The sequence below is a fragment of the Eleutherodactylus coqui genome, chromosome 1, assembly GCF_035609145.1.
Source record: "Eleutherodactylus coqui strain aEleCoq1 chromosome 1, aEleCoq1.hap1, whole genome shotgun sequence".
NCBI lineage: Eukaryota > Metazoa > Chordata > Amphibia > Anura > Eleutherodactylidae > Eleutherodactylus > Eleutherodactylus coqui.
In genome coordinates, this window is record NC_089837.1 from 503,359,811 (window position 1) to 503,385,393 (window position 25,583).

Sequence of the window (25,583 nt, forward strand, 5' to 3'; positions counted from 1 at the left end):
TTTTTCCACTCAATCTGACCATTAGTTTGCCGGTGGAATGCAGATGAGAAGGAAAGCGAAATTCCCAGGTTTCTACAGAAGGCTCGACAAAATTGCGCAACAAACTGAACCCCACGATCAGATACAATGTTCTCGGGAACCCAATGTAGACGAATGATTTCTTTTGCAAAAATCTTGGAAAATTCTATCACAGAAGGTAGCTTCTTTAACACCACAAAATGGGCCATCTTTGAGAAACGGTGTACAACAACTAGGATAGTGTTGAACTTCTGAGACTCAGGTAAATCAGTGATAAAATCCACCGGTAAATGAGACCACGGATGAAAAGGCACCGGTAATGGTCTCAGAGGCCCCTCCGGACGCCGACGGCTACTTTTACCATGTACACAGACAGATCATCCCTTAACAAAGTCGTGGATCTCCCGAGACATGCCTGGCCACCAGTAGTTTCTAGTACAAAGATCCAGAATCCCCTGAGCCCCCGGATGGCCTGCGAGACCAGATGAGTGAGACTCTTCAATGACTCTGAGACGCAAGGTCTCTGGCACAAACCATCGGCCCTCTGGCACCCCCGAGGGAACGTTCTGCTGACAATTTTGTAGATGAGGAACAAGATCAAATTCTGCAGCTGCCGCCACCACCCCAGGTGCCAAGATATTCTCGGGAGCCACTATCTCACTTTCCGGCGAACTGAAACTCCGTGACAGGGCATCTGCCTTCATGTTCTTCTCCCCTGGAATATATGTAACGACGAGGTTAAACCTGGTAAAAAACAACGCCCACCTGGCCTGACCAGTCGTGAGTCTCTTAGCATTGGTGAGATATACCAAGTTTCTATGATCAGTACACATGGTAATGGGATTCCTTACCCCCTCAAGATGGTGACGCCACTCTTCTAGAGACAACTTAATCGCGAATAACACACGATAACCCACATCGTAGTTACGCTCCACCAAACTGAACGTTTGCGAGAAGAATGCTCATGGACTATACCCATGTCTCCTGCTGACTTCCTGAGACAGTACAGCCCCGCCCCCACCTCAGACGCATCGACCTCAATGAAGAATGGTCACCGCGTGTCAGGCTCTACTAGCATCAGGGCAGCAGTAAACACACTTTTGAGATGACTAAACGCCTCTAGGGCCTCAGGCACCCTTCTTGGTTAGATCGGTCAGGGGTAGAGCAATAACAGAATAATTCTTAATGAATCTACGGTAGAAATTTGGGAAACCTAAAAACCGCTGGAGAGCTTTCAGGTTATCTGGTCTGACCCATTGGGGGATTGCTGCCACTTTACCAGACTCCATTTGAATCTCCGTGTGTGAAATCATATAACCAAGAAAAGACACTTGTTTACTACCAAAAATGCATTTCTCCAATTTGACAAAAAGTTGGTACTCACGCAAACGGGTCAGAACCAGCCTCAGGTGCTGCACATGTGAGTCCTAGTCTGGGGAGTACACCAGAATGTAACTGAGACATATGACCAAAAATACCCACAGAAAGTCTTGAAGGACCGCGTTCATATATCCCTGGAACTCAGCGGGGACATTACAAAGTACGAAGTGCATGACTAAACATTCAAAAGGTCCCAACGAGTTGTTGAAGGTGGTTTTCCACTAATCTCCCTCTCAAATGTGAATTAGATTGTAAGCACCCCTTAATTCCAATTTGGAAAACCAGTGGGCTCCTACAACCTAATTCAATAAGTCAGGAATCAGGGGCAAGGAGCACTGGTTCTTCACTGTAATTTTATTTAAAGCCTGATAATCCACACAAGGCCTCAATGTCCTATCCTTCTTCTCCACAAAGAAGAGACCTGCCCCGGCAGGGAACTTGGACGGCCTGACATGTGGTTTTGCCAGAGACTCTGAGATATAGGACTTAAGGGCTTCGTGCTCACGCCCAGACAAATTGAAAATGGCTCTCTTAGGGATGGGACTGTTGGGGATCAAATCAATACCACAGGTCCACTCCCTATGGGGAGGTAAAGTCTAAGACAGTGTTTGGGAAAATACATAATGAAAATCAGACAAATACTCAGGAATAAGTATGGTATCTGCTGAAGACCCAGAAATAGTAGCTAAGTGACTATGACAGGACAACTCCTAATGTGTCAATTCCCGAGTGGACCAATCAAATCAGGGATTGTGCAGTGCCAACCAGGGGATACCAAGCACTACATGAACAAACATCCTTCCCATTACCAAGAACAACAGATTCTCAGAATAGAGAACACCCACAGTGATCTGTAACATAGGAGTCCTCCATTGTACAACCCCTGCAGATAGAGGGGTAGAATCAATACTAGTGAAGCGTATGGGAATTTTTAACGCTGAAAATTCAGTCATCAGAGTTCTGACAAAACTTAAACTAATCAAATTGGCGGCAGCACCCGAATTAATAAAGGCTGGACCGGACCGAGTGAAATTCCGGAAGCCAATCTGACAAGACACCAACAATTTAGGGAGTACCTGTGATCCTAGGCGATCCTCCCAAAGATCGCCTAGGATCTGAAGTTTTCCGTTGGTTCAGACTGATGTTATGGATGTTTCTGAGGACAGGTCACTACCCGATGTCCGGCTTTCCCACAATAGAGGTAGAGGCAATGAGTCATCCTGAACCGTCGCTCTTCCTCAGGACTTAGCTGATCCACATCTATAGGCTCGGCACCATAAGTTGACATGGGAGAAGGAGGACGAGCCTGCCGGATTCCATAGCCTTATGGGCCTGACATTCCTCTTTTCTAGATCTCAGCCTCCTGTCAGGGTTGATCACCAGTTTCATTGTATCATTGAATGTCATGGGGGCGGGATGAGAAATGAGTAGATCCTTGACAGCGTTAGAAAGACCCAACAAGAACACATCTTTAAGGGCGCTTTCATTCCAAGACGTTTCACCTGCATACAGTCTAAATTTAGAGCAATAGTCCTCTACCCACTGCTGCCCCTGACAGAGAGACATGAGATGAGATACCGCCAACCCCGCACAGTCTGGCTCATCAAAACTACCTCCAAGTTCCTGAAAAAAACAAGTCAACTGACTGCAGGCAAGCTGATCTTTCCGGCAAGGAGTAGGCCCATGTCTGGGTGGGACTCCGAAGTAAGGACATAATCAATCCAATTTTCTGGGATTCTGAGCTGGAGGAGCGGGGCTGCATCCTAAAATACAATCTACACGGCTGCTGAAAAACAAAAAAACTGCTCGTCTCCCTGAAAATACCTCAGGAGGAGGACACTTGGGCTCAGGAATAGAAGGGGCAGTAGAAACATGCACTAACTCCCACTGCTCCTGGGCCATCATACGACCGGACAGATCTTGGATCATGACCACTAAATCCTGCAACTGACTTGCGAGGGTACTCATGGCCTCCATTGGAGAGCAATTTTAAGGGCCAGTTATTATGTTATGGTATACTATCCTTGATATGCCAGCCCGGGTGCCCTAGATCTCACCCGCAACCCCTGTCCCTACCTGCTTACCTCCACCCCTGGCTACCTCCAGGCGGGCAACTGGGCGGCAGTCCCTACTTTCACTAGGGAATGAAAAGGGACATTGGCGTACCTGGATGGAAAGGGTAGAATAGTGACAGAAAAGGCAGATGTAAACAACCAACACAAACAATACTAAGCAGAGCTGAGGCAGATGGAAGAACCTTGCGGACAATAGCAAAGTATAGCAAAGAAGATGTCAGAGGCTGTAGATCAACAGAGGCAGACTAGCTAGCACTCTGAGGGAAACCAATAACTGCCAGTGATTGCAAATTTCTGCCCGACCTTTAAACAAAAGCCTCCACCCGGAGGCAGAGAGAGGGAGACTGCCAACTCCCAACAGAAAATAATAAAAGGGAGCTCGTGCACGGCAGCTGCACTTACAGGTGCACGCGTGCACGGTGCCGCGCACCACGCCGGCCGGGCACCTGCACCCCCGGCAGCTGGACAACAACCTGAGGGGACGCGCCTCGACCACGGGACCCCACATACCGCCGCTCCGGGAGGACCAGCAACCGCCCAATGGTAACAATTAAAGTAATGTGCAGGAGGATGTTTAACACAGCACTTATTGTTTATTGCACCTGCTAAAGTCTAATTCAAAGTAATATATTCTCCTATAAATTTAATGTACTAATGTAGAAATGTTTAGCTTAGATATGCCACCATGTGCATGAGACTGTATGTATGGTATGTATGATTTATGTGTATGACTGGAGCTTTCTTAGGTCCCCTATGTCATGTCATAGTGCTGGCTGTCCCGCAGACAAAAGTAGAAAAAGCAGCAGCACCTCCCTGTGTAACACCGCTGGTGCAAGGTATTCGTTCAGATGCAAAGCCCAGAGAAGGAACCGGACTCCAGGTATCAAATAGATCACAAGTGGGCAGCATCAATATGTAAAAGAAGTTCCTTTAACCCCTTGAGTGGCACACCCGGAAATTTTCCGGGACGAGCTCCACTGCTCATAGCGACATAGCCCGGAAGATTTCCGGGCTATGTATCACTATGGGAGCTGCAGAGCACACTACCACAAGTTGTGGCAGTGTGCTCTGCCTGCACAGACCCACACAGAGCAGTGCAAGGGCTTTGAAAAACCAGCAGAAGATATTGCCGATATGCCGGGTATCTCCTGCTTTGTTTACAGGTTGCCATAGAGACCATCGGCTTGTCAGAAGCAAGCCGATTGTCTCTGTGGCAGGGAGAACTTGGTGCTTGGCTGTCAGAGGACAGCTAGGTACTAGCTCTTACAGCAGAGATCAAAGAAAACCTCCGATCCCTGCTGTGTTAACCTTTTACATGCTGCAGTCTATGTGACTGCAGAATGTAAAGGGCTGTCACTGCAGCATGTAAAGGGCTGTCACCATCGGACCCCCGGAATGTGATCAGGGGTCCTGATGGGTCCCTGTGGAAGTCCCCTAAAGGGACAAAAAAAAAAAAAAGTAAAAAAAATTATAGACACTTGTCTCCCTTTACTTTGTAAAAAATCAAAAATACAATCACACATGTGGTATCCATGCGTCGTAATGACCCAGAGAAGGAAGTTAATGCATTATTTAACCCCTTAATGACATGGCCCCTTTTTTTCTTTTTTCCCCATTTCTTTTTTTCCTCCCCCGTTTAAAAAATCACAACTTGTCCCGCAAAAAACAAGCCCTTATATGGCCATGTCAATGGAAAAATGAAAAAGTTATGGCTCTTGAGAAGCAACTGCAAAATTAGTTGAAATTCAATGATTAGACCATTTTAAAAAACCTGCCCTGGTGGGCACGACAGGGTGGAAGGAAACCCGCCACTCAAGGGGTTAATCGTCCATGATAGGAGGGGATGTACAAGCCATATATCAACCCCACACGGGTCTTTGTGAAGCTCATCACTACTAACCCCCACCCATCCTTGAATATGGCACACAACCAATCACATAAAAGCACAGACATATAAAACAGGTGTAGAGAAACACTCACCCATCGGTCTGCTGTAGAGGCAGACTGTTCTGGTCTCTACAGCAGACCGATGGGTGAGTGTTTCTCTACACCTGTTTATATTGATGCTGCCCAGCTGTGATCTAGTTGATAACAGTGCTGGCTGTCCGTCTGGTCTGTTCCAGCTAGCAGGGCCTTCCTTTCTCCTAGTTCTACTTTTTCATGGAGAATGATGGTCATTCCACTCGTCTCTTGTTTCTCTTTACTGCCAGTTGCCCCCCTCATATTTTTGTAGTTTGTTTTATTCTTCAAAAGAGAAAGTGATGTTTATTCCACTTGTCTCAATTCTTTTGTCTTTAGGGGAAAGAGTAATGAATAACCCTCATAGCTATACTAGTATTCCTGAATTCTGTTCAGCCTAGTAGAAATTCCTTAATGTACTTGCAAGTCATATTCCTGACATGCTGTCATAATAGAAAAGCCATACACAGAAATTACACTTCTAGTAGTCTCTGTACACCTGGAGTGGGTTGATCCTTAACATTAGTAACTGGGGGTAGGACATGTGTTTATCGGTTTAGCCTTGCACACTCCATGACTGTGCAGAGGTAAATAGGAAGTCAAACACTGAAGATGACCGGACTCTGGATTCACACACTCTGTTAAGAATAAGCCGCCCCTGCGCCTCCTAAAGTATGTGGGAAAACTGTAGTGGCCCAGTACATCATCCTGTCATCTCCGTAAATGTCATACATGTCATGTCTTATGTTGATGCACTGTGCAAGCCTGTCTTGTCATTCAGTTATGTGTATTGCACAGCTGCAGCAAATGTAGAGTTAAAGTCTGCAAAGTGTGAGCTGACTGTGAATGTAACAAATTCTATCCTGTCAAGTGGCATGAGTGAAGATATAAATGAGTGCCTGAGAGCAGGAAAGGGTCTGGTCCATGTCTCCTGGGTTTCTGCTTAAGAATGCCAGCTACACGGGTGTACCTTTATCCCTCGTGTAGTGAAAAATGGAAGAGGTAGAGAGTAGAGATAAGCGAGCACCAAAATGCTCGGGTGCTCGTTATTCGGGACAAAATTTTTGCGATGCTCGAGGCCTCGTTTCGAGTAACGAACCCCATTGAAGTCAATGGGCGACCCGAGCATTTTTGTATATCGCCGATGCTCGCTAAGGTTTCCATTTGTGAAAATCTGGGCAATTCAAGAAAGTGATGGGAACGACACAGCAACGGATAGGGCAGGCGAGGGGCTACATGTTGGGCTGCATCTCAAGTTCCCAGGTCCCACTATTAAGCCACAATAGCGGCAAGAGTGGGCCCCCCCTCTCCCAACAACTTTTACTTGTGAAAAGCCCTCATTAGCAATGCATACCTTAGCTAAGCACCACACTACCTCCAACAAAGCACAATCAGTGCCTGCATGACACTCCGCTGCCACTTCTCCTGGGTTACATGCTGCCCAACCCCCCCCCCCCCCCCCGCCCGCACGACCCAGTGTCCACAGCGCACACCAAAGTGTCCCTGGGCAGCCTTCAGCTGCCCTCATGCCACACTGCCCTCATGTCTATTTATAAGTGCGTCTGCCATGAGGAGGAACCGCAGGCACACACTGCAGAGGGTTGGCACGGCTAGTCAGCGACCCTCTTTAAAAGGGGCGGGGCGATAGCCCACAATGCTGTACAGAAGCAATGAGAAATATAATCCTGTGCCACCGCCATCAGGAGCTGCACACATGGGCATAGCAATGGGTAACCTATGTGCCACACACTATTCATTCTGTCAGGGTGTCTGCATGCCCCAGTCAGACCGCGTTTTTTTATAAATTGTCACAGGCAGGTACAACTTCGCAATGGGAATTCTGTGTGCACCCACAGCATGGGTGGCTCCCTGGAACCCACCGGCTGTACATAAATGTATCCCATTGCAGTGCCCTGGACATCAGAGCTAACGTCAGATTAAATGCAGGTGGGTTTCGGCCCACACTGCATGCCCCAGTCAGACTGGGGTTCTTTAGAAGTGGACACATGCAGTTACAACTCCGTGTGGACCGACAGCATGGGTGGCTCCCTGGAAGCCACAGGCGGTACATTAATATATCCCATTGCAGTGCCCTGGACAGCAAAGCTAACGTCAGGTTTAATGCAGGTGGGCTTAGGCCCACACTGCATGCCCCAGTCAGACTGGGGTTCTTTAGAAGTGGACACATGCAGTTAAATCTCCGTGTGGACCGACAGCATGGGTGGCTCCCTGGAACCCACCGGCGGTACATAAATATATCCCATTGCAGTGCCCAGCACAGCTGAGGTAATGTCAGGTTTAATGCAGGTGGGCTAAAAATGACTAGGATTACACTGTAGGCGAGGGCCCAAAAAAATTGGTGTACCAACAGTACTAATGTACCTCAGAAAAATTGCCCATGCCCTACAAAGAGGGCAGGTGAAACCCATTAATCGCTTTGGTTAATGTGGCTTAATTTGTAACTAGGCCTGTAGGCAGCCCAGTTAAAATAAAAATTGTTTCAGGTGCAAGTTTCAACGCTTTAATGAGCATTGAAACGTATAAACACTGTTTGCAAGAGTTATATGACTGAGCCTTGTGGGCCTAAGAAAAATTGCCCGTTCGGCGTGATTACGTGAGGTTTCAGGAGGAGTAGCAGGAGGAGGAGGATGAATATAATACACAGATTGATGAAGCTAAAAGGTCCCCGTTTTTGATGGTGATAGAGAACGATGCTTCCATTCGCGGGTGCAGCCTACGTTTTGTTTAGGTATCGCTGCTGTCCGCTGGTGGAGAAGAGAAGTCTGGGGAAATCCAGGCTTTGTTCATCTTTATGAGTGTAAGCCTGTCGGTACTGTCGGTTGACAGTCGGGTACGCTTATCCGTGATGATTTCCCCAGCCGCACTAAACACCCTCTCTGACAAGACGCCAGCCGCAGGACAAGCAAGCACCTCCAGGGCATACAGCGCGAGTTCAGGCCACGTGTCCAGCTTCGACACCCAGTAGTTGTAGGGGGCAGGGGCGTCATGGAGGACGGTCGTGCGATCGGCTACGTACTCCCTCACCATCCTTTTACAATGCTCCCGCCGACTCAGTCTTGACTGGGGAGCGGTGACACAGTCTTGCTGGGGAGCCATAAAGCTGGCAAAGGCCTTGGAGAATGTTCCCCTGCCTGCGCTGTAAATGCTGCCTGATCTCCGCGCCTCCCCTGCTACCTGGCCCTCGGAACTGCGCCTTCTGCCACTAGCACTGTCGGATGGGAATGTTACCATCAGTTTGTCCGCCAGGGTCCTGTGGTATAGCATCACTCTCGAACCCCTTTCCTCTTCGGGTATGAGAGTGGAAAGGTTCTCCTTTTACCATGGGTCAAGCAGTGTGTACACCCAGTAATCCGTAGTGGCCAGAATGCGTGTAACGCGAGGGTCACGAGAAAGGCATCCTAACATGAAGTCAGCCATGTGTGCCAGGGTACCTGAACGCAACACATGGCTATCCTCACTAGGAAGATTACTTTCAGGATCCTCCTCCTCCTCCTCCGCCTCCTCAGGCCATACACGCTGAAAGGATGACAGGCAAGCAGCATGGGTACCCTCAGCAGTGGGCCAAACTGTCTCTTCCCCCTCCTCCTCATGCTCCTCCTCCCCCTCCTCCTCCTCCTCCTAGTCAGAGGGTGCTCTGACTATCCAGCGACATACTGCCTTCACCCGCCTCCGTTTCCGAGCGCAAAGCGTCTGCCTTTATGCTTTGCAGGGAACTTCTCAAGAGGCATAGCAGAGGAATGGTGACGCTAATGATTGCAGCATCCCCGCTCACCATCTGGGTAGACTCCTCAAAGTTTCCAAGGACCTGGCAGATGTTTGCCAACCAGGCCCACTCTTCTGTAAAGAATTGAGGAGGCTGACTCCCACTACGCCGCCCATGTTGGAGTTGGTATTCCACTACAGCTCTACGCTGCTCATAGAGTCTGGCCAACATGTGGAGCGTAGAGTTCCACCGTGTGGGCACGTCGCACAGCAGTCGGTGCACTGGCAGATTAAACCGATGTTGCCTGGTCCGCAGGGTGGCAGCGTCCAACTTGGACTTGCGGAAATGTGCGCTGTGCCGGCGCACCTTTCCGAGCAGGTCTGACAAGTGTGGGTAGCTTTTCAGAAAGCGCTGAACCACCAAATTAAAGACATGGGCCAGGCATGGCACGTGCGTGAGGCTGCCGAGCTGCAGAGCCGCCACCAGGTTACGGTTGTTGTTACACACGACCATGCCCGGTCTGCTCTGTCAGACCCTGCAGCAGTTCGTGGGCCATGTGCCTCTTCTCTCCTAAGCTGAGTAGTTTCAGCACGGCCTGCTGACGCTTGCCCACCGCTGTGCTGCCATGCCGCGCGACACCGACTGCTGGCGACGTGCTGCTGCTGACACATCTTGATTGCGAGACAGAGGTTGCGTTGGAGGAGGAGGAGGAGGGTGCTTTAGTGGAGGAAGCATACACCGCCGCAGATACCACCACCGAGCTGGGGCCCGCAATTCTGGGGGTCGGTAAGGTGAGCGGTCCCAGGCTCTGACTCGGTCCCAGCCTCCACTAAATTCACCCAATGTGCCGTCAGGGAGATGTAGTGGCCCTGCCCGCCTGTGCTTGTCCACGTGTCCGTTGTTAAGTGGACCTTGACAGTAACCAAGTTGGTGAGGGCGCGTACAATGTTGCGGGAGACGTGGTCGTGCAGGGCTGGGACGGCACATCGGGAAACGTAGTGGCGACTGGGAACCGAGTAGCGCGGTGCCGCCGTCGCCATCATGCTTTTGAAAGCCTCCGTTTCCACAAGCCTATATGGCAGCATCTCCAGGCTGATCAATTTGGCTATGTGCACGTTTAACGCTTGAGCGTGCGGTTGCGTGGCGGCGTACTTGCGCTTGCGCTCAAACACTTGCGCTAGCGACGGCTGGACGGTGCGCTGAGAGACATTGGTGGATGGGGCCGAGGACAGCGGAGGTGAGGGTGTGGGTGCAGGCCAGGAGACGGTAGTGCCTGGGGGGTTGGATATAAGTGGTATGTTGGGGCACAGGGGAAGAGGCAGTGGTGCAAACCGGAGGCGGTGAACGGCCTTCGTCCCACCTTGTGGGGTGCTTGGCCATCATATGCCTGCGCATGCTGGTGGTATTACGAGTAGAGCAGAAACAGAACGCTGTAATTAAATGTGCCGCTTATTGGCCTGTGGTTGGAGGCTGACTTCGCTTATGGAACGCACAGCAGAGCCAGGAAAGAATTTTGCGCAAGCCTGCTGTAACACTTAGCTGGCTGCGTATTAATTAGGACTACTACCCCCAGCACAGATGTAGTACACTAAGGATGGTCACAGGCAGCCCAAATAGAAAGTTTTTTCCCAATTTTTTTAGGAAAAGCCCACGGCCTATATAGACAGTATATCTCTTTCAGCTTTTTCACTGCCCCTGCCTCACCACTACTTGCCCCATACTATGTAAAATTACTGCAGACTGAGGACGCAATGCTCTGCATGGCCAATATACAAAAAAAAAAAGTGCAACACTGCAAAAAGCAGCCTCAACAGTACTGCACACGGTCAGATGTGGTCCTAAGAAGGACCGTTGGGGTTCTTGAAGCCTAAAATCACTCCTAACACTCTCCCTATAGCAGCTCCAGCATCAGCAGCACTTTCCCTGAGCTATGTCAGAATGCATCTGTGGCGAGCTGCGGGAGGGGCCGATTTATATACTCGGGTGACACCTGATCTCGCCAGCCACTCACTGCAGGGGGGTGGTATAGGGTTGGAACATCACAGGAGGAAGTTGTAATGCCTTCCCTGTCTATTGGCCAGAAAAGCGCGCTAACGTCTCAGAGACGAAAGTGAAAGTAACTCGAACATCGCGTGGTGCTCGCCTCTAGTAACGAGCATCTCGAACACGCTAATACTCGAACGAGCATCAAGCTTGGACGAGTACGTTCGCTCATCTCTAGTAGAGAGGTTTCCCGGAGTGCTTGTGTTGGTAATGATGGTGGAGTGAGGCGCCCCCCAAGAGAGAGAAAGTGAGCAACAAGTGAGTGCATTCTTCCAAAGCCTGGTGCAGAGGTGGTTGGGTAGGTAGGAGAACATTCATAATTATTTCAGACCCGTGCGTCCTGAAGTCTGGGACCGCCAGGTGGAGGTATTCTACTTTCATTGCTCATCCTCAAGCGTCCTGAAGTCTGGGTCTTGCTATGTGGAGGTGCGCGTCCTTTTTAGGTCAATGTGTGATTGTTCTCAGTGAGAGAAACCCAGTAATCTTGTAAATATGATACATTTCAATGGCTTACAAAAATGCATGATGTTACAACAAGTTTTCAGGGATATCTTGCCCCCTTCGTCAGGCTATTGAATGAAACTAGTTTGGATGACACATAACTATAACATACAGCTGCAGAGGGTGTCGTAGAATTCCTTTGCGGAATCACGGCTTACTCAAGTTGGAATGTTTACACCCTTCCATATTATTTCTGAATTGATAATGCGCATAAGAAGTTTCCACACTGACACGAGGTTCAGCATGCATAGCTTCCTCAATTCTAACTTTAATGATCGGCGTGTAGCCTATTTTAAGAGTTTAACAACTCCACCCATCTGGGCAGGTCAAAGATTACATAGATACAACGTATTGTTTAATTATTGGATAAGCATCTTGCAATTCTTCCATCCTCCGGTCATCTGTGATTGGCCATCAGGTGGTGGATGAAATGAGTGGGTTGTCTTGGAGCCACGTGTGGTTCCTTCGATATGATTGGATGTTACATCATGAACTATAATTTGCACAAACCTCCCATGTTATTTGCATACGTTTCCAGTAAAAGTGCTTGGGTAATTTCTGCGGTAGTTGTTTCAGACTGTGGTTGTCCGTCTGAGTTAACTGTCCTCCAAAATTGCAAAACAGATGGAAAATGAAACATGTTTATACTATATATTATCTTGTCAGCGTTTTGAGTACAGAAGTTTCATGTTGCCTTCCCCATGTCAGCAGAGTTATAAAACAGATATTTTCATATGAGCGGAAGTACCTATTGCATAACTGTAAGAATATTATATTTGTAGCAAGACAGAAAGCAAATATGTATACCGAATGTTAAATTGACAACTGTCTACTGCCAAGGCCCACCGATCCAAAATATAGAAATACTGGACTTCCACCACAAGGGGAGGAGAACAAATAGCTATTGATCTAAATAAATGTTCACACATAGAAATTTAAGACTGTTTTGCACTCAAAACTGAAAACATTAGACAAACAGAGCTGAGAAATAAATCGTAAATCAGTCCACTGAGCTCAGGACAGTTTTATGATGTGTCTTATCTCTCCTTCAACCTGCACACTGAAGGAGATGCAGCACCACCTATTGGATGGCAACATTATTACAAGTCAAGTTCTGAATTTTTGGAATTTTTAAAGAGAAAAGAAAAAAAAGTAAACAATTATTAGGTCACGCACACACAGCCTAAAGTCTGGGTCTCCCACTTTGAGATACTCTGGCTTATGTAATTCCTGCACTTTCCAACCCTGACATTTGTGCCTTGTCTATTGCTAAAGTTACCATTAAGTAAAGTTATTCCAGGACTTCATCGTTCCTGGTGACCTGAGGTATGATATCACTGTCTGTGGCTCCATTACTTCCCCGCCGATGTTCATGCCAGTAGGTACCAGAACTGTGGCGTCATCCGTGACAGCCCTTGCACCTTTTCCACAATCTATTGGGCATCCCTATGTCGGGGGTGCCCGAAAGAGGCCCAACGCTGCCCTGGCCAAGGGTACATGTGTCCCACTGGGAGGGAGCCTGGTAAGTGCCGCTGTAACAAGCCAGCATCTAACCCTCCCTTCTAAACATTTGCCCCATGTCCAGGGTCACTCTATGGGACACTGTACAGAGGATACAACTGACAAAACTTAACTTATCTCCTATTTTTCGGAGAGAATGGTGTCATCCCTATTGCCGCAGAGTGAGCAGATCCAGGAATTAAGAGACGAGATGCGTTTCCGCTGTCAGGGTTGTGGAATGTGTAAGGGGCACCGTGTAACCCAGCAATTAGTCTGATGGGGTGGGAAGTGGCGAGGTGCCATGCTCCTGAAGAGCTGCTGATACTGGCACAGAAAACACTGATTTTATGGGAAGTAATGAAAGAAAACCAGTAATTTGTCATTATCGGAGTTTCTGCCACTAGTTTTTGCAGCTCTCCAATCCGGCACCATAAGTCTAGTGACAGATTCCTTTTACATATATTGTGTGTGATGTAATTTATTATACTAGAGGTAAGTAGTAACATTAATGGTACTGTGAGTGGTGCCTTTTATACTGGAGGTAAGTGGTGACATAAATTGTACCATATGTGGAACCATTTATTATACAGAAGGTAGGTGGTGGCATTGAATGTACTGTAAATGATACCATTCATTGTACTGCAGGTAAGTGGTGACATTAATTGTACCGTGAGTGGCTAAATTTATTATACTTGAGGTAAGTGGAGACATTAATGGTACTGTGAGTGGTGCCATTTATACTGGAGGTAAGCGGTGACATGAATTGTACTGTGAGTGGCTCCATTTATTATACTGGAGGTAAATGGTGACATTAAATATACTGTATGTGGCGCCTTTTATTGTACTGCAGGTAAGTGGTGACTTTAATTGTATCACGAGTGGTGCTATTTTTTATACTGGAGGTAAGTGGCCATCTGTGATGACTGACAGACCCCTTGTGTGCAGGGAGGTAAAGGAATGATTTAGGTCTGTATGTAACGTGATTTCTTTTTTTTTTCAGGTTACCTTAGATAGCCCGGCATTCGCTGATGTTCCAGGATGTTTGCACATCTACTTGAATCTTCTCCTCTATCTGTTTGCACAGTAAATATTTACAGTAGTAAAAATATTATTAGAAACCTTAAGGACGCCTCATCCAGATTGTAACGACAGAATCAAGACCTTTTACTTCTGTAACCTTTCATGACCGAGGTATTTTTTTTTTCTGTTAGTGTGCTCCTCGCCTTTGTTCGGCCTTAAGGCCTCATGTCCATGAGGAATATACAGCCCGAGCGGATATTTAATGCAGATTTCTGAAGCAGATGCACTGTGGATAATCTTTAAATTTTATGCTGCGAATTTCGAACCGTAGTGAGTAGTCACCCTAAAAATGACAGGTCATTACCAGTTTGTTTGGTAAAGTTCGTGTATATATGTAACTAGCTGATATACCCGGCTTCGCCCGAGTTAATTTGGTACTGGTGTTTATCTGGTGTTCACACGGAAAATCTTATGAAGTCGTCGTTACTTTAGAGATACCAAGGAAAAAAATATGTTCACCATTTTGCATGGTTCTTTGTGTTAACCAGGAAACACCACGTGGAGGCAACCATGCGACATTTCCTTTACATAAAATGACATCAGGAAGTGAGAGAATTAGATTCCGTACATGAAATTTGGATATTAATTCTTTTGCACTTAGAATTAAATTATCGAGTTGGGTCCCATTAGCTTTTCCTATTTATGACATAATCTATGCTCGTGCCAAATTTCATCTTTCTATGACATCGGGAAGTGAATTAGATTACGTGCGTAAAATTTGTACGCTAATTCTTTTGCGCAAAAATTGAATAATCGAGTTGGGACCCAATAACTTTTCCTATTTTGGACATAATCGATGCTCGTGCCAAATTTCATGTTTCTACTACATCGGGAAGTTGGAGAATTAGTGGCCAGTCAGTCAGTGAGGGCTTTCGTCTTTACACACACACACACACACACACACACACACACACACACACACACACACACACACACACACACACACACACACACACACACACACGCCAACATTGTCTATCACTACCGCGCCATCCTGAACCTGTGTCACACATGACGCTTGCTTCACTCTCTCCTTTCCCATCTTTTCCACTCCTGCCTTTGGCTTATTCTTTACCACACTTAGGGCTCATGTCCACGACTGTGTTCTCACCACATATTAGGCATGTGGTGCAGGCATGAAACTTGGTGAATGGAGGAAATGAATGTGAATGGACTTACATTGATCCATGCACCCTGGCGGTGGACACTGCTTATCAATACACAAGAGAAATAAATGGCAGTGTGAGCCCTATACACTTGTATAGGCTGTGTATGATATGTTCTCCATACTCAATAAATGGACAGTCTTCTCATACACATCCAGGTCTGAAACAGCAAGGTATTAAATAAAAAAAAAAGAATCACAATGCTCATGTCCGTGTGATACCTGTGCATGTGATATGTGGGCATGCGTAATGCCATATGCAGCCGTACGGGGTCGCTGCCAGTTCTCTGCTGGCAAAGCATATATTTGTCAAGTGGGCAAAATGCTGTGCGGAGACCCGCAGTACATTACACATACACCCGTGGGCATGAGCCCTTACTTTGCTGCTTGCTCGGACCTGCTGCCTGATTTTACAGTTATGCAAGATTTCCACCTGCTGTGTCCTCGGCTCTGTCTTATGACTATCCATGACAGGAGGTGAAAGTTTACCTTTTCTTTACTTATGCCATTGGATAGCGACTATCACGTGACCATGAAACGTGTACTGCGGCCCCAGGTCAAATCTTCAGGCTCTTGACTACGTTTGGTAGCCAGAAGCAGGGTAATCCGTGGCTTTTGTGTATGCGGCCGCCATTTTGGTGACATGCGCAGAAGCTGGGGTAAGGTCTGCGAATAAATCCAGGGGCCTTAGGTACGTAATTTCATCCCCCCTCACAGATTTTTTTCCTTTTTTTTTTTTACTTTACATGATCATTGTTATCCATTGTGACCAGGAACCGCCTGCAGCATATGATGGCTGGGAATAGAGAGATTTAAAAAAATTTCCTGGGGCGCGAGCCCTTCTGTGCAGAAGGCGACGCAAGGGCCTGGAAGGACCATATCGCCGCGGGACATCACTGAGGGTAGAGGTGAGTATTTTTACCTCCCCTCATGGATCTAATCCATGAGGGAAGATGTATTTTTAAACTTTATTTTACTTTTTATAACTTTTCCGGCAGCGCCGGCTCCATTGAAATGGAGAACATCTCGTTATTTTGGCACAGGGGTGGCAGGGGATTTTTTAATGCAGTGAATGCTCGAGCTTCATTGGTGGCATTAAAGGATGAAAACCAGAGAACACCGGGGGCTGCCCCTCAATTTTATCCAAGGCTAAATTGGTTTTGTGGCCCAGCAGACCCACATCCAGTGTCTGAGCTGAGTTAATCTGGAATTCACATCAGCATTTGGTGGCTCCTCTGGTAACACCTTAATATATGTAAATGGGAGCAGGGATGAGAAGGAAGGAATTATATTTTCGTTTGAGTGCCGCCCAATAGCTAATGATCAGCACCTAAATGAGAGGATTATCCAGAGAGATTATCTAGGAAGACATGGATTATTTTGAACTGCCGACTGCCATTTGGTTAAAGCAACCCTCCAGTTTCAGGACAAAATTTTGTCCAGGGCCCAAAGGGCGGAGGGGTATTTTACCCGTACTTTATCTTCTGTCCCTGAGAAACTGACCAGATTATTTAGGCTTGTAAGTAATAGGTATATGGGATTCTTATGTAAGTTTACATTTCCTGCCATACTGACAGCACATGTGATCTCCAAAAAGATCTCCCTTGACCCCTTCCAATCCACTGTCTGACCTCTGAAGACATTATGATTTAAGGCTATACAGCTCCGATGTTGGAAGACATCCATCAGGGTTCTCTTACTGTATATTGCCCGCCTCTCTGCTGTTAGAGCCTATCCAATGTGTTACCTCATGCAGTACTGGCTTTAGCCAGCATATAGCGCCATTGTATAACAGCAGAAAAAAAGAGTAAGCCCTCTAGAAAAACCAGGATACAAATTGGGTCGGAAAGGGTTAAAAATAAGCCTTTCCCTGATTATTTGGGTTTTTTGAAAGGCTTGAAATATAAGTCCTACCCTGGAAATAAAAGCCCTAGCTGCATTACATAGAAAAAGGGAATACTTACCTAGCTGGCTAAGTCCAGGTCCGCCTGCTGCTGTCCGGAGCTCCGCCATGTGTCCTGCAGTCCTTGTTCACCCACAGATCACTTCCTGGTTACAGGATTCATAAATCCCACCTCCAAGAAGTGATGGCTCTGAATGGCTGAGCAGCGCTCAAGAACCAATCAATGCAGCGCTATCCAGTGCTGCTTTGATTGGCTAAGCATCGGTCGAAGAACTAATTACGACTATCGTGCTGTGGAGGCGGGATTTTTAAATTGGCCAATCAATGCCGCTGCTCAGCACATCAGAGCTCCGGAGAGCAGCGGGAGGGACCTGGACCAAGCATGCTAGGTAAGTATGATAAGACATCCCCTGAAAATAAGACCTAGTGCCTCTTTTGGGGTAAAATAACATAAGACAGGACTTTATTTTCAGGGAAACACTGTATAAGTACACGTGGCCATAAAGCTTCACGTTTTTCTGTTTGCCCAGTACGTACATAGCCAAGAAATCTATAGACTTTAGTAAATGGATGAGGAGGCTGGATGCAGCTTGTGACAGTAAGCTCCGGGGCGTTTACCTTCTTCCTCATCATATATCTTTGCGACGTGTGACTGAGGGAACTATATATGTCCCATCTACACCCAGCATTCTTCAGTCTCCCTGTCTGCTTGCTGGCTCGCTGGGTAAACGCTCCAATCTTCTGCTGCAGCTTCCATCACTACAGATATGGCACAGCATAGCATTATGTCCATCTTGCTGTTTGTGTGCCTATCGCTCTGCTTTGAGGTCGCACAGTCTCAATTTCGGGTAAAGTGAATTCTTTATATCAGATTATGTATTTTCTATGTTGTGTATTTTTTTATTTCTGTAGATATTTCAGGCTTCTATATGCAGCTTCTCTCTGTTAACAATAGGGGATATTTCTTGCAAAAACTAAAAAAGCTATTTTTCATTGCTCTAATTTACCAGCTATAAACCTTCCTGAGCAGATTACCATTTCTGCATGGAGCAGATCCCTCCACTTGTAGCTGCAGGACATTACATTTGCTAATATGGTTTCAGGCAATGCTATGCAGTCTCTGGTGGAAACGTCCACTTACTGCAAGCCGTCTGCTGGTAACACTATATTATATGCTTCATCCTGTCATCCTATTCATGTGTGTAATAGTGTCCCAGTGGGAGAATTGCTGCGTGACAAGCAAAATTGTTCCTCTGATTTGGCTTACCAGATGGAGGAACAATAAGTTATGGAGAGATTACAGCATCACAATTACCCACAATGGATGTTTTGGGGCCCAAAAATTTCTTCTGAAAAAAATTATACTGGCTTGTTGAGAGTTAAACCACATCCATGGGGGGCATGATGATCTATTCACCCCCATATAGTGTAGAATATCCCTCTATCTGTCAGATTATGCAGAAATATCTTCCTTTATTGCATGCTGATGGGGATTTTGCCAGAATTCTTGATTTCGGCTGTAAATTTGTAGCTATACAAGCCCACAGTTGTCACTGGGGGCAAGTAAAGTCCAAAATGCTATGTGCAACTCTTCACTGTTAGGACTTTAAAACATAACCTTTAATAAAGCAATTAAAATTTAAAATAGTACTCACAAAGACTGACACACATAATACATAAAGAAAAATATTAATAACTCTGGAAGTGTATCTCAGAGGGTTCTTGAAAATGTAGATGCCATATATCGTGTTTTCTAGGTATAGTGCGATGCCTTAACTGGTATCTATTCGAGGCAACGAATAACCGTTTTAGGGTGATAATACACCCCCACAACGGTAGTATCTACAGTCTTGGGAAACTGATAGTGCCCAAGACTGAGATTATTTGTGCTTGGTATTAGCACCAAGAAGGCTTAATCAATATCTGGTCCTTGGTCCGACGCGTTTCGCTCAACTTGAGCACCTCAGGGACCTCTTGTGAATATTTAATATGCCTCTCAGGATCTTAACAGCAATTGCATAATAACCAAATAGTGAGCATTCAGTTGGTCGCAGGTAAATATATATCTTGCAGATCAGATGTTATCTGCAATGAAGTATATAATACCTCTTAATATGGTAAAGAAAATTAAAAAAAAAAAAAATTTTCTTTAAAAAAATTTTTTCTGAAAAGTTCAGAGTAAGCCATGTATCAGAGTCTCGCGTTGTGCATGGGACAGTGCTGCATGGACTTTACACACCCATGCCTTGCATCTACCTTGATAGCTTGCTGGCCCCTATATATTTACTAATTCCTATCTACCAGTGGTAACGATGTTGCCTAATAGTTTTTAGGTCACACACTGGAGAATTTCTAAGTACTATCTCTCTCCGCTAATTAGATTCTATTAGTGCCTTATTCCTAATGCTTCTCTGATTACAAGATAGCCTAAAGTATCGCACTAAGTAGCAGGTAGATCAGTAAAACAAAAAAGGATAGAGCAACAGCAAGCCAACCACCCTGATGGTGAGTGATTGGTATCAATGAGCAAAGTGAAAGGAGCTCTCTTAAATAGGAGCTAAAGTGCCCGCCTTAGAGAGGGTGTGTGTCTCCAAACTCCAATCAGGGTGCAGAGCTTGATTACTATAGGAAATGTTACCAAGGCAACCTACAATGTTTTCCTACACTGATGGTTCAATCACGATCGTGGTTACTTAGAAGTGGATCAATCATTCCCTTTATTAAGGGTGTGTTGACAGATTATGCCTCATCCAATTGCATCATCTTAGGGACTATAGATATGGTAGAATCACTTGTTCAATAAGGCCGAAGTGAGGCCGCCGGCTCCAAGGGGGAGCGTCACCAATGACGCGTTTAATCCCGCCCCTACGTGATGACAGCACTGTGATACGGCGTTGTTCTATCTGCCGGTATCCCCGCAGGCGCATTAATATATTAATCTGGAACGCAGCGTCGGCCCTGCGTGTCGCCGCTGCGTCTTCACGTTAGTCCGCGTCATTGACGTGCTTGCGCATGCGCTGTGGAGTCGATTCGATCCGTAATAGGATATCTCCCTACGCAGGCGTACTGATCTGAGTTTGCATTCATATGAGCGGCACTTCCTCAGGCATGTATATTGGATTAACCCCATCAGGGCACAAGCGTCTATGAGGATGTAAATATAGTACTGTCCCAGGTATCATTGGCACATAAAGCCCACATAGTATACATCAATTTTATTTATATACTATATTAGTAAGGATACATATAATACATCCCATTTCTCCTCACTTGTGCTGTATGAGCCTCGTGTGGTGCTGAGTGTAAGCTCTCGCCTACGACCTGAAGGTTGCAAGTTCGATCCCCGCATGACTTAGGCAGCCGGCTCAGGGTCGACTCAGCCCTCCATCCCTCAGAGGTCGGCAAAATGAGCACCCAGCTTGGTGTGGGGTAATAAGCAATAATCACCTGAAAGTGCTGCGTAATAAGTTGGCGCTGTACAAATACCAAGATTATTATAGTTAATATATAGAATTGGAGCATGTTAAATGAGGTTTGTATATAAACGCATGATGATCCACACAAGTAAATCGGTTAGTGTATCAAATCTATGACAATAGTGTCGATGGTAATGATGCTACCCAAGTTATATTGGGAAAGGAACGGTTCCTTACGAATGGTCTCTTCAAATAAAACAGTTGAATGACAGGTTTTCGTTAAGTCCAGTCGGGTGAATTGAATCAAATCTGTAAATCCAGTTCGCTTCTTTTTGGAGAAGTCGTCTATCGATGTTACCTTTACGGCCAAAGGTGCGAATGGTCTCAATTCCTTGGAATTTCAGTTGAGTCTCGTCTCCCTGATGTTTTTCCCACATGTGATTGGCGACCGGAGTGTTTTCCTTCCTCCGTATTGTACCAATATGCCCTAAAATACTTTAATTTAATGGGCAACTGCAGGTAGCCAAATATACAACGTTTGTACTCCTACAATTGATAAATTCGCGGTTTGTGTATATTTTTGATGTTGATACACACTTAAAGGAGGAGCTCTTGAGTATAAATGGGCAAGCCATGCAGTTAGAATATGGATACGTATCGGTGAAGTTATGTCGCCCTAGCCACATCGTGTCAAAGAGGAATATATCTGTCCAAACACAATTCCTTTGTACTGGAACTCTTATCTTACATACTTACCCATAACTATTTTCTTTTCAACGGTCAGTACTTCCACCAGCTCAGGGGGACTACTCCAGACACGTAAACGAACAGACACAGAAAAAATGAGAATTATAGGCACATATGACTCAGGTGCCAGTGAAATTCGTAAAATTGTTGGACAACATTGGGATCTTCTTATTGAGGACCCTGATGTTAAGGGATATCTATCAGAATATCCAACTTTCACATTCAGACGTGGACGTAATTTACGTGACAGACTTGTAAAAAGCAATCTCCAACCAACACTTCCAGACACGATGTGGCTAGGGCGACATAACTTCACCGATACGTATCCATGTTCTAACTGCATGGCTTGCCCATTTATACTCAAGAGCTCCTCCTTTAAGTGTGTATCAACATCAAAAATATACACAAACCGCGAATTTATCAATTGTAGGAGTACAAACGTTGTATATTTGGCTACCTGCAGTTGCCCATTAAATTACGTCGGAAAGACGGTACAACAATTCCGCCGACGTATTTTAGGGCATATTGGTACAATACGGAGGAAGGAAAACACTCCGGTCGCCAATCACATGTGGGAAAAACATCAGGGAGACGAGACTCAACTGAAATTCCAAGGAATTGAGACCATTCGCACCTTTGGCCGTAAAGGTAACATCGATAGACGACTTCTCCAAAAAGAAGCGAACTGGATTTACAGATTTGATTCAATTCACCCGACTGGACTTAACGAAAACCTGTCATTCAACTGTTTTATTTGAAGAGACCATTCGTAAGGAACCATTCCTTTCCCAATATAACTTGGGTAGCATCATTACCATCGACACTATTGTCATAGATTTGATACACTAACCGATTTACTTGTGTGGATCATCATGCGTTTATATACAAACCTCATTTAACATGCTCCAATTCTATATATTAACTATAATAATCTTGGTATTTGTACAGCGCCAACTTATTACACAGCACTTTCAGGTGATTATTGCTTATTACCCCACACCAAGCTGGGTGCTCATTTTGCCGACCTCTGAGGGATGGAGGGCTGAGTCGACCCTGAGCCGGCTGCCTAAGTCATGCGGGGATCGAACTTGCAACCTTCAGGTCGTAGGCGAGAGCTTACACTCAGCACCACACGAGGCTCATACAGCACAAGTGAGGAGAAATGGGATGTATTATATGTATCCTTACTAATATAGTATATAAATAAAATTGATGTATACTATGTGGGCTTTATGTGCCAATGATACCTGGGACAGTACTATATTTACATCCTCATAGACGCTTGTGCCCTGATGGGGTTAATCCAATATACATGCCTGAGGAAGTGCCGCTCATATGAATGCAAACTCACAGCAGTACGCCTGCGTAGGGAGATATCCTATTACGGATCAAATCGACTCCACAGCGCATGCGCAAGCACGTCAATGACGCGGACTAACGTGAAGACGCAGCGGCGACACGCAGGGCCGACGCTGCGTTCCAGATTAATATATTAATGCGCCTGCGGGGATACCGGCAGATAGGACAACGCCGTATCACAGTGCTGTCATCACGTAGGGGCGGGATTAAACGCGTCATTGGTGACGCTCCCCCTTGGAGCCGGCGGCCTCACTTCGGCCTTATTGAACAAGTGATTCTACCATATCTATAGTCCCTAAGATGATGCAATTGGATGAGGCATAATCTGTCAACACACCCTTAATAAAGGGAATGATTGATCCACTTCTAAGTAACCACGATCGTGATTGAACCATCAGTGTAGGAAAACATTGTAGGTTGCCTTGGTAACATTTCCTATAGTAATCAAGCTCTGCACCCTGATTGGAGTTTGGAGACACACACCCTCTCTAAGGCGGGCACTTTAGCTCCTATTTAAGAGAGCTCCTTTCACTTTGCTCATTGATACCAATCACTCACCATCAGGGTGGTTGGCTTGCTGTTGCTCTATCCTTTTTTGTTTTACTGATCTACCTGCTACTTAGTGCGATACTTTTTGCTATCTTGTAATCAGAGAAGCATTAGGAATAAGGCGCTAATAGAATCTAATTAGCGGAGAGAGATAGTACTTAGAAATTCTCCAGTGTGTGACCTAAAAACTATTAGGCAACATCGTTACCACTGGTAGATAGGAATTAGTAAATATATAGGGGCCAGCAAGCTATCAAGGTAGATGCAAGGCATGGGTGTGTAAAGTCCATGCAGCACTGTCCCATGCACAACGCGAGACTCTGATACATGGCTTACTCTGAACTTTTCAGAAAAAAAAAATTTTAAAGAAAATTTTTTTTTTTTTTTAAATTTTCTTTACCATATTAAGAGGTATTATATACTTCATTGCAGATAACATCTGATCTGCAAGATATATATTTACCTGCGACCAACTGAATGCTCACTATTTGGTTATTATGCAATTGCTGTTAAGATCCTGAGAGGCATATTAAATATTCACAAGAGGTCCCTGAGGAGCTCAAGTTGAGCGAAATGCGTCGGACCAAGGACCAGATATTGATTAAGCCTTCTTGGTGCTAATACCAAGCACAAATTATCTCAGTCTTGGGCACTATCAGTTTCCCAAGACTATAGATACTACCGTTGTGGGGGTGTATTATCACCCTAAAACGGTTATTCGTTGCCTCGAATAGATACCAGTTAAGGCATCGCACTATACCTAGAAAACACGATATATGGCATCTACATTTTCAAGAACCCTCTGAGATACACTTCCAGAGTTATTAATATTTTTCTTTATGTATTATGTGTGTCAGTCTTTGTGAGTACTATTTTAAATTTTAATTGCTTTATTAAAGGTTATGTTTTAAAGTCCTAACAGTGAAGAGTTATAAAAGCCCACAGCATGCGATATTTATCATCAATCAGTATGATTATTGACCATCAGTTTGAACCGTCCTCCAGGCTTCACTATTCAGGGTTGTTCACACGCGCGTGTTTTTTGTGCGTTCATACGCACGCACAAAAACACGCTTGTATTTACAACAATGCATTCCCTATGGTGTGTTCTCATGTTCGTACTTTGCAGTTGCGTGCCTGCAAAGATAGGACATGCATGCACCATTGGAAATGCACGCATTGTTTTCAATGGAGGCACGGCTGCTGCCGCCGGCTCCATTAAAAACAATGGTCTGCCGGCTCCCTGCATTCTTTTTCAGGGAAGGGCTTTACATATAAGCTTTTCCCTGAAAATGAAACATTTTTGTGTAAAAAAAAACAAACAACAAAAACAAAACTTACCTCTCCGCTGCTGCCGTGACCCCTGTGGGCATGAAGAACACATCTGTGGCAGATGCAGCAGAGGAATTCTTCAATTCTCAACAGCACATGACAGCTGCGGTAGAGAATCCTGCTGCCGGCATCCCCGTCAATGGCTTTTCAGGGAAGGGATTCAGAAGCTCTTCCTTGAAAAGCGATTTAAAAAAGTGTATTAAAAAAAAAAAAAATCAATACTCACCTCTCTTCAGCTGCCGGGGCTCAGTCGCAACTTCTGGCGCTGTCCCCGACTCTGTAGTTCTAAGCTATCAGCAGCTGGGAATTTAAAATCCCCAACAGCTGGTAGCTCTGATTGTGATTGGCTGAGCAGTTCAGCCAATCACAATCAGAGCTACCAGCAGGCAGAGATTTTAAATCCCCGTCTGCTGATAGCTCAAAACAGCAGTGCAGAGTCTGGGACAGTGGCAGAAGCCGCGGCTGAGCCCCGACAGTGGAGTATTATTATTTTTTTTTTTTACAGTATTCATAAGCCCTTCCCTAAAAAGCCATTGAAGGCTATCGGGGCTCAGCGGCAACTTCTGCCGCTGTCCTTTACTCTATAGTTCTCAGCTATCACTGCTGTTTTGAGCTATCAGCAGCCGAGGATTTAAAATCCCTGCCTGCTGGTAGCTCTAATTGTGATTGGCTGAGCGTTTCTGTGGTTTATCTCATCACGTCTGTCCTGCCAAGTGCAACATGTGCAAAACTAAAAACTAGGATAAGGAGACACAGATCTGATAGTGAACACGCTGGAAGGAAGAATGTATCTGCCGTTTCATCACATTTCTTTTTGGTTCATAAAGGAGAT

The 25,583-nt window shown here is 45.7% G+C and overlaps 1 protein-coding gene across 1 annotated transcript in view; it reads left to right on the forward strand.

Annotated features, from left to right (window-relative positions):
- Positions 1–18,006: 18,006 nt before the first annotated feature.
- The window catches only part of LOC136614094 (prestalk protein-like), an 85,738-nt gene continuing 78,161 nt past the window's right edge, over positions 18,007–25,583 (forward strand). Inside the window, exon 1 of the mRNA XM_066594098.1 lies at positions 18,007–18,196. Within this exon, the coding sequence (XP_066450195.1) occupies positions 18,116–18,196 (81 nt within the window). The 5' untranslated portion in view covers positions 18,007–18,115. The remainder of the gene's footprint in view (positions 18,197–25,583) is intronic.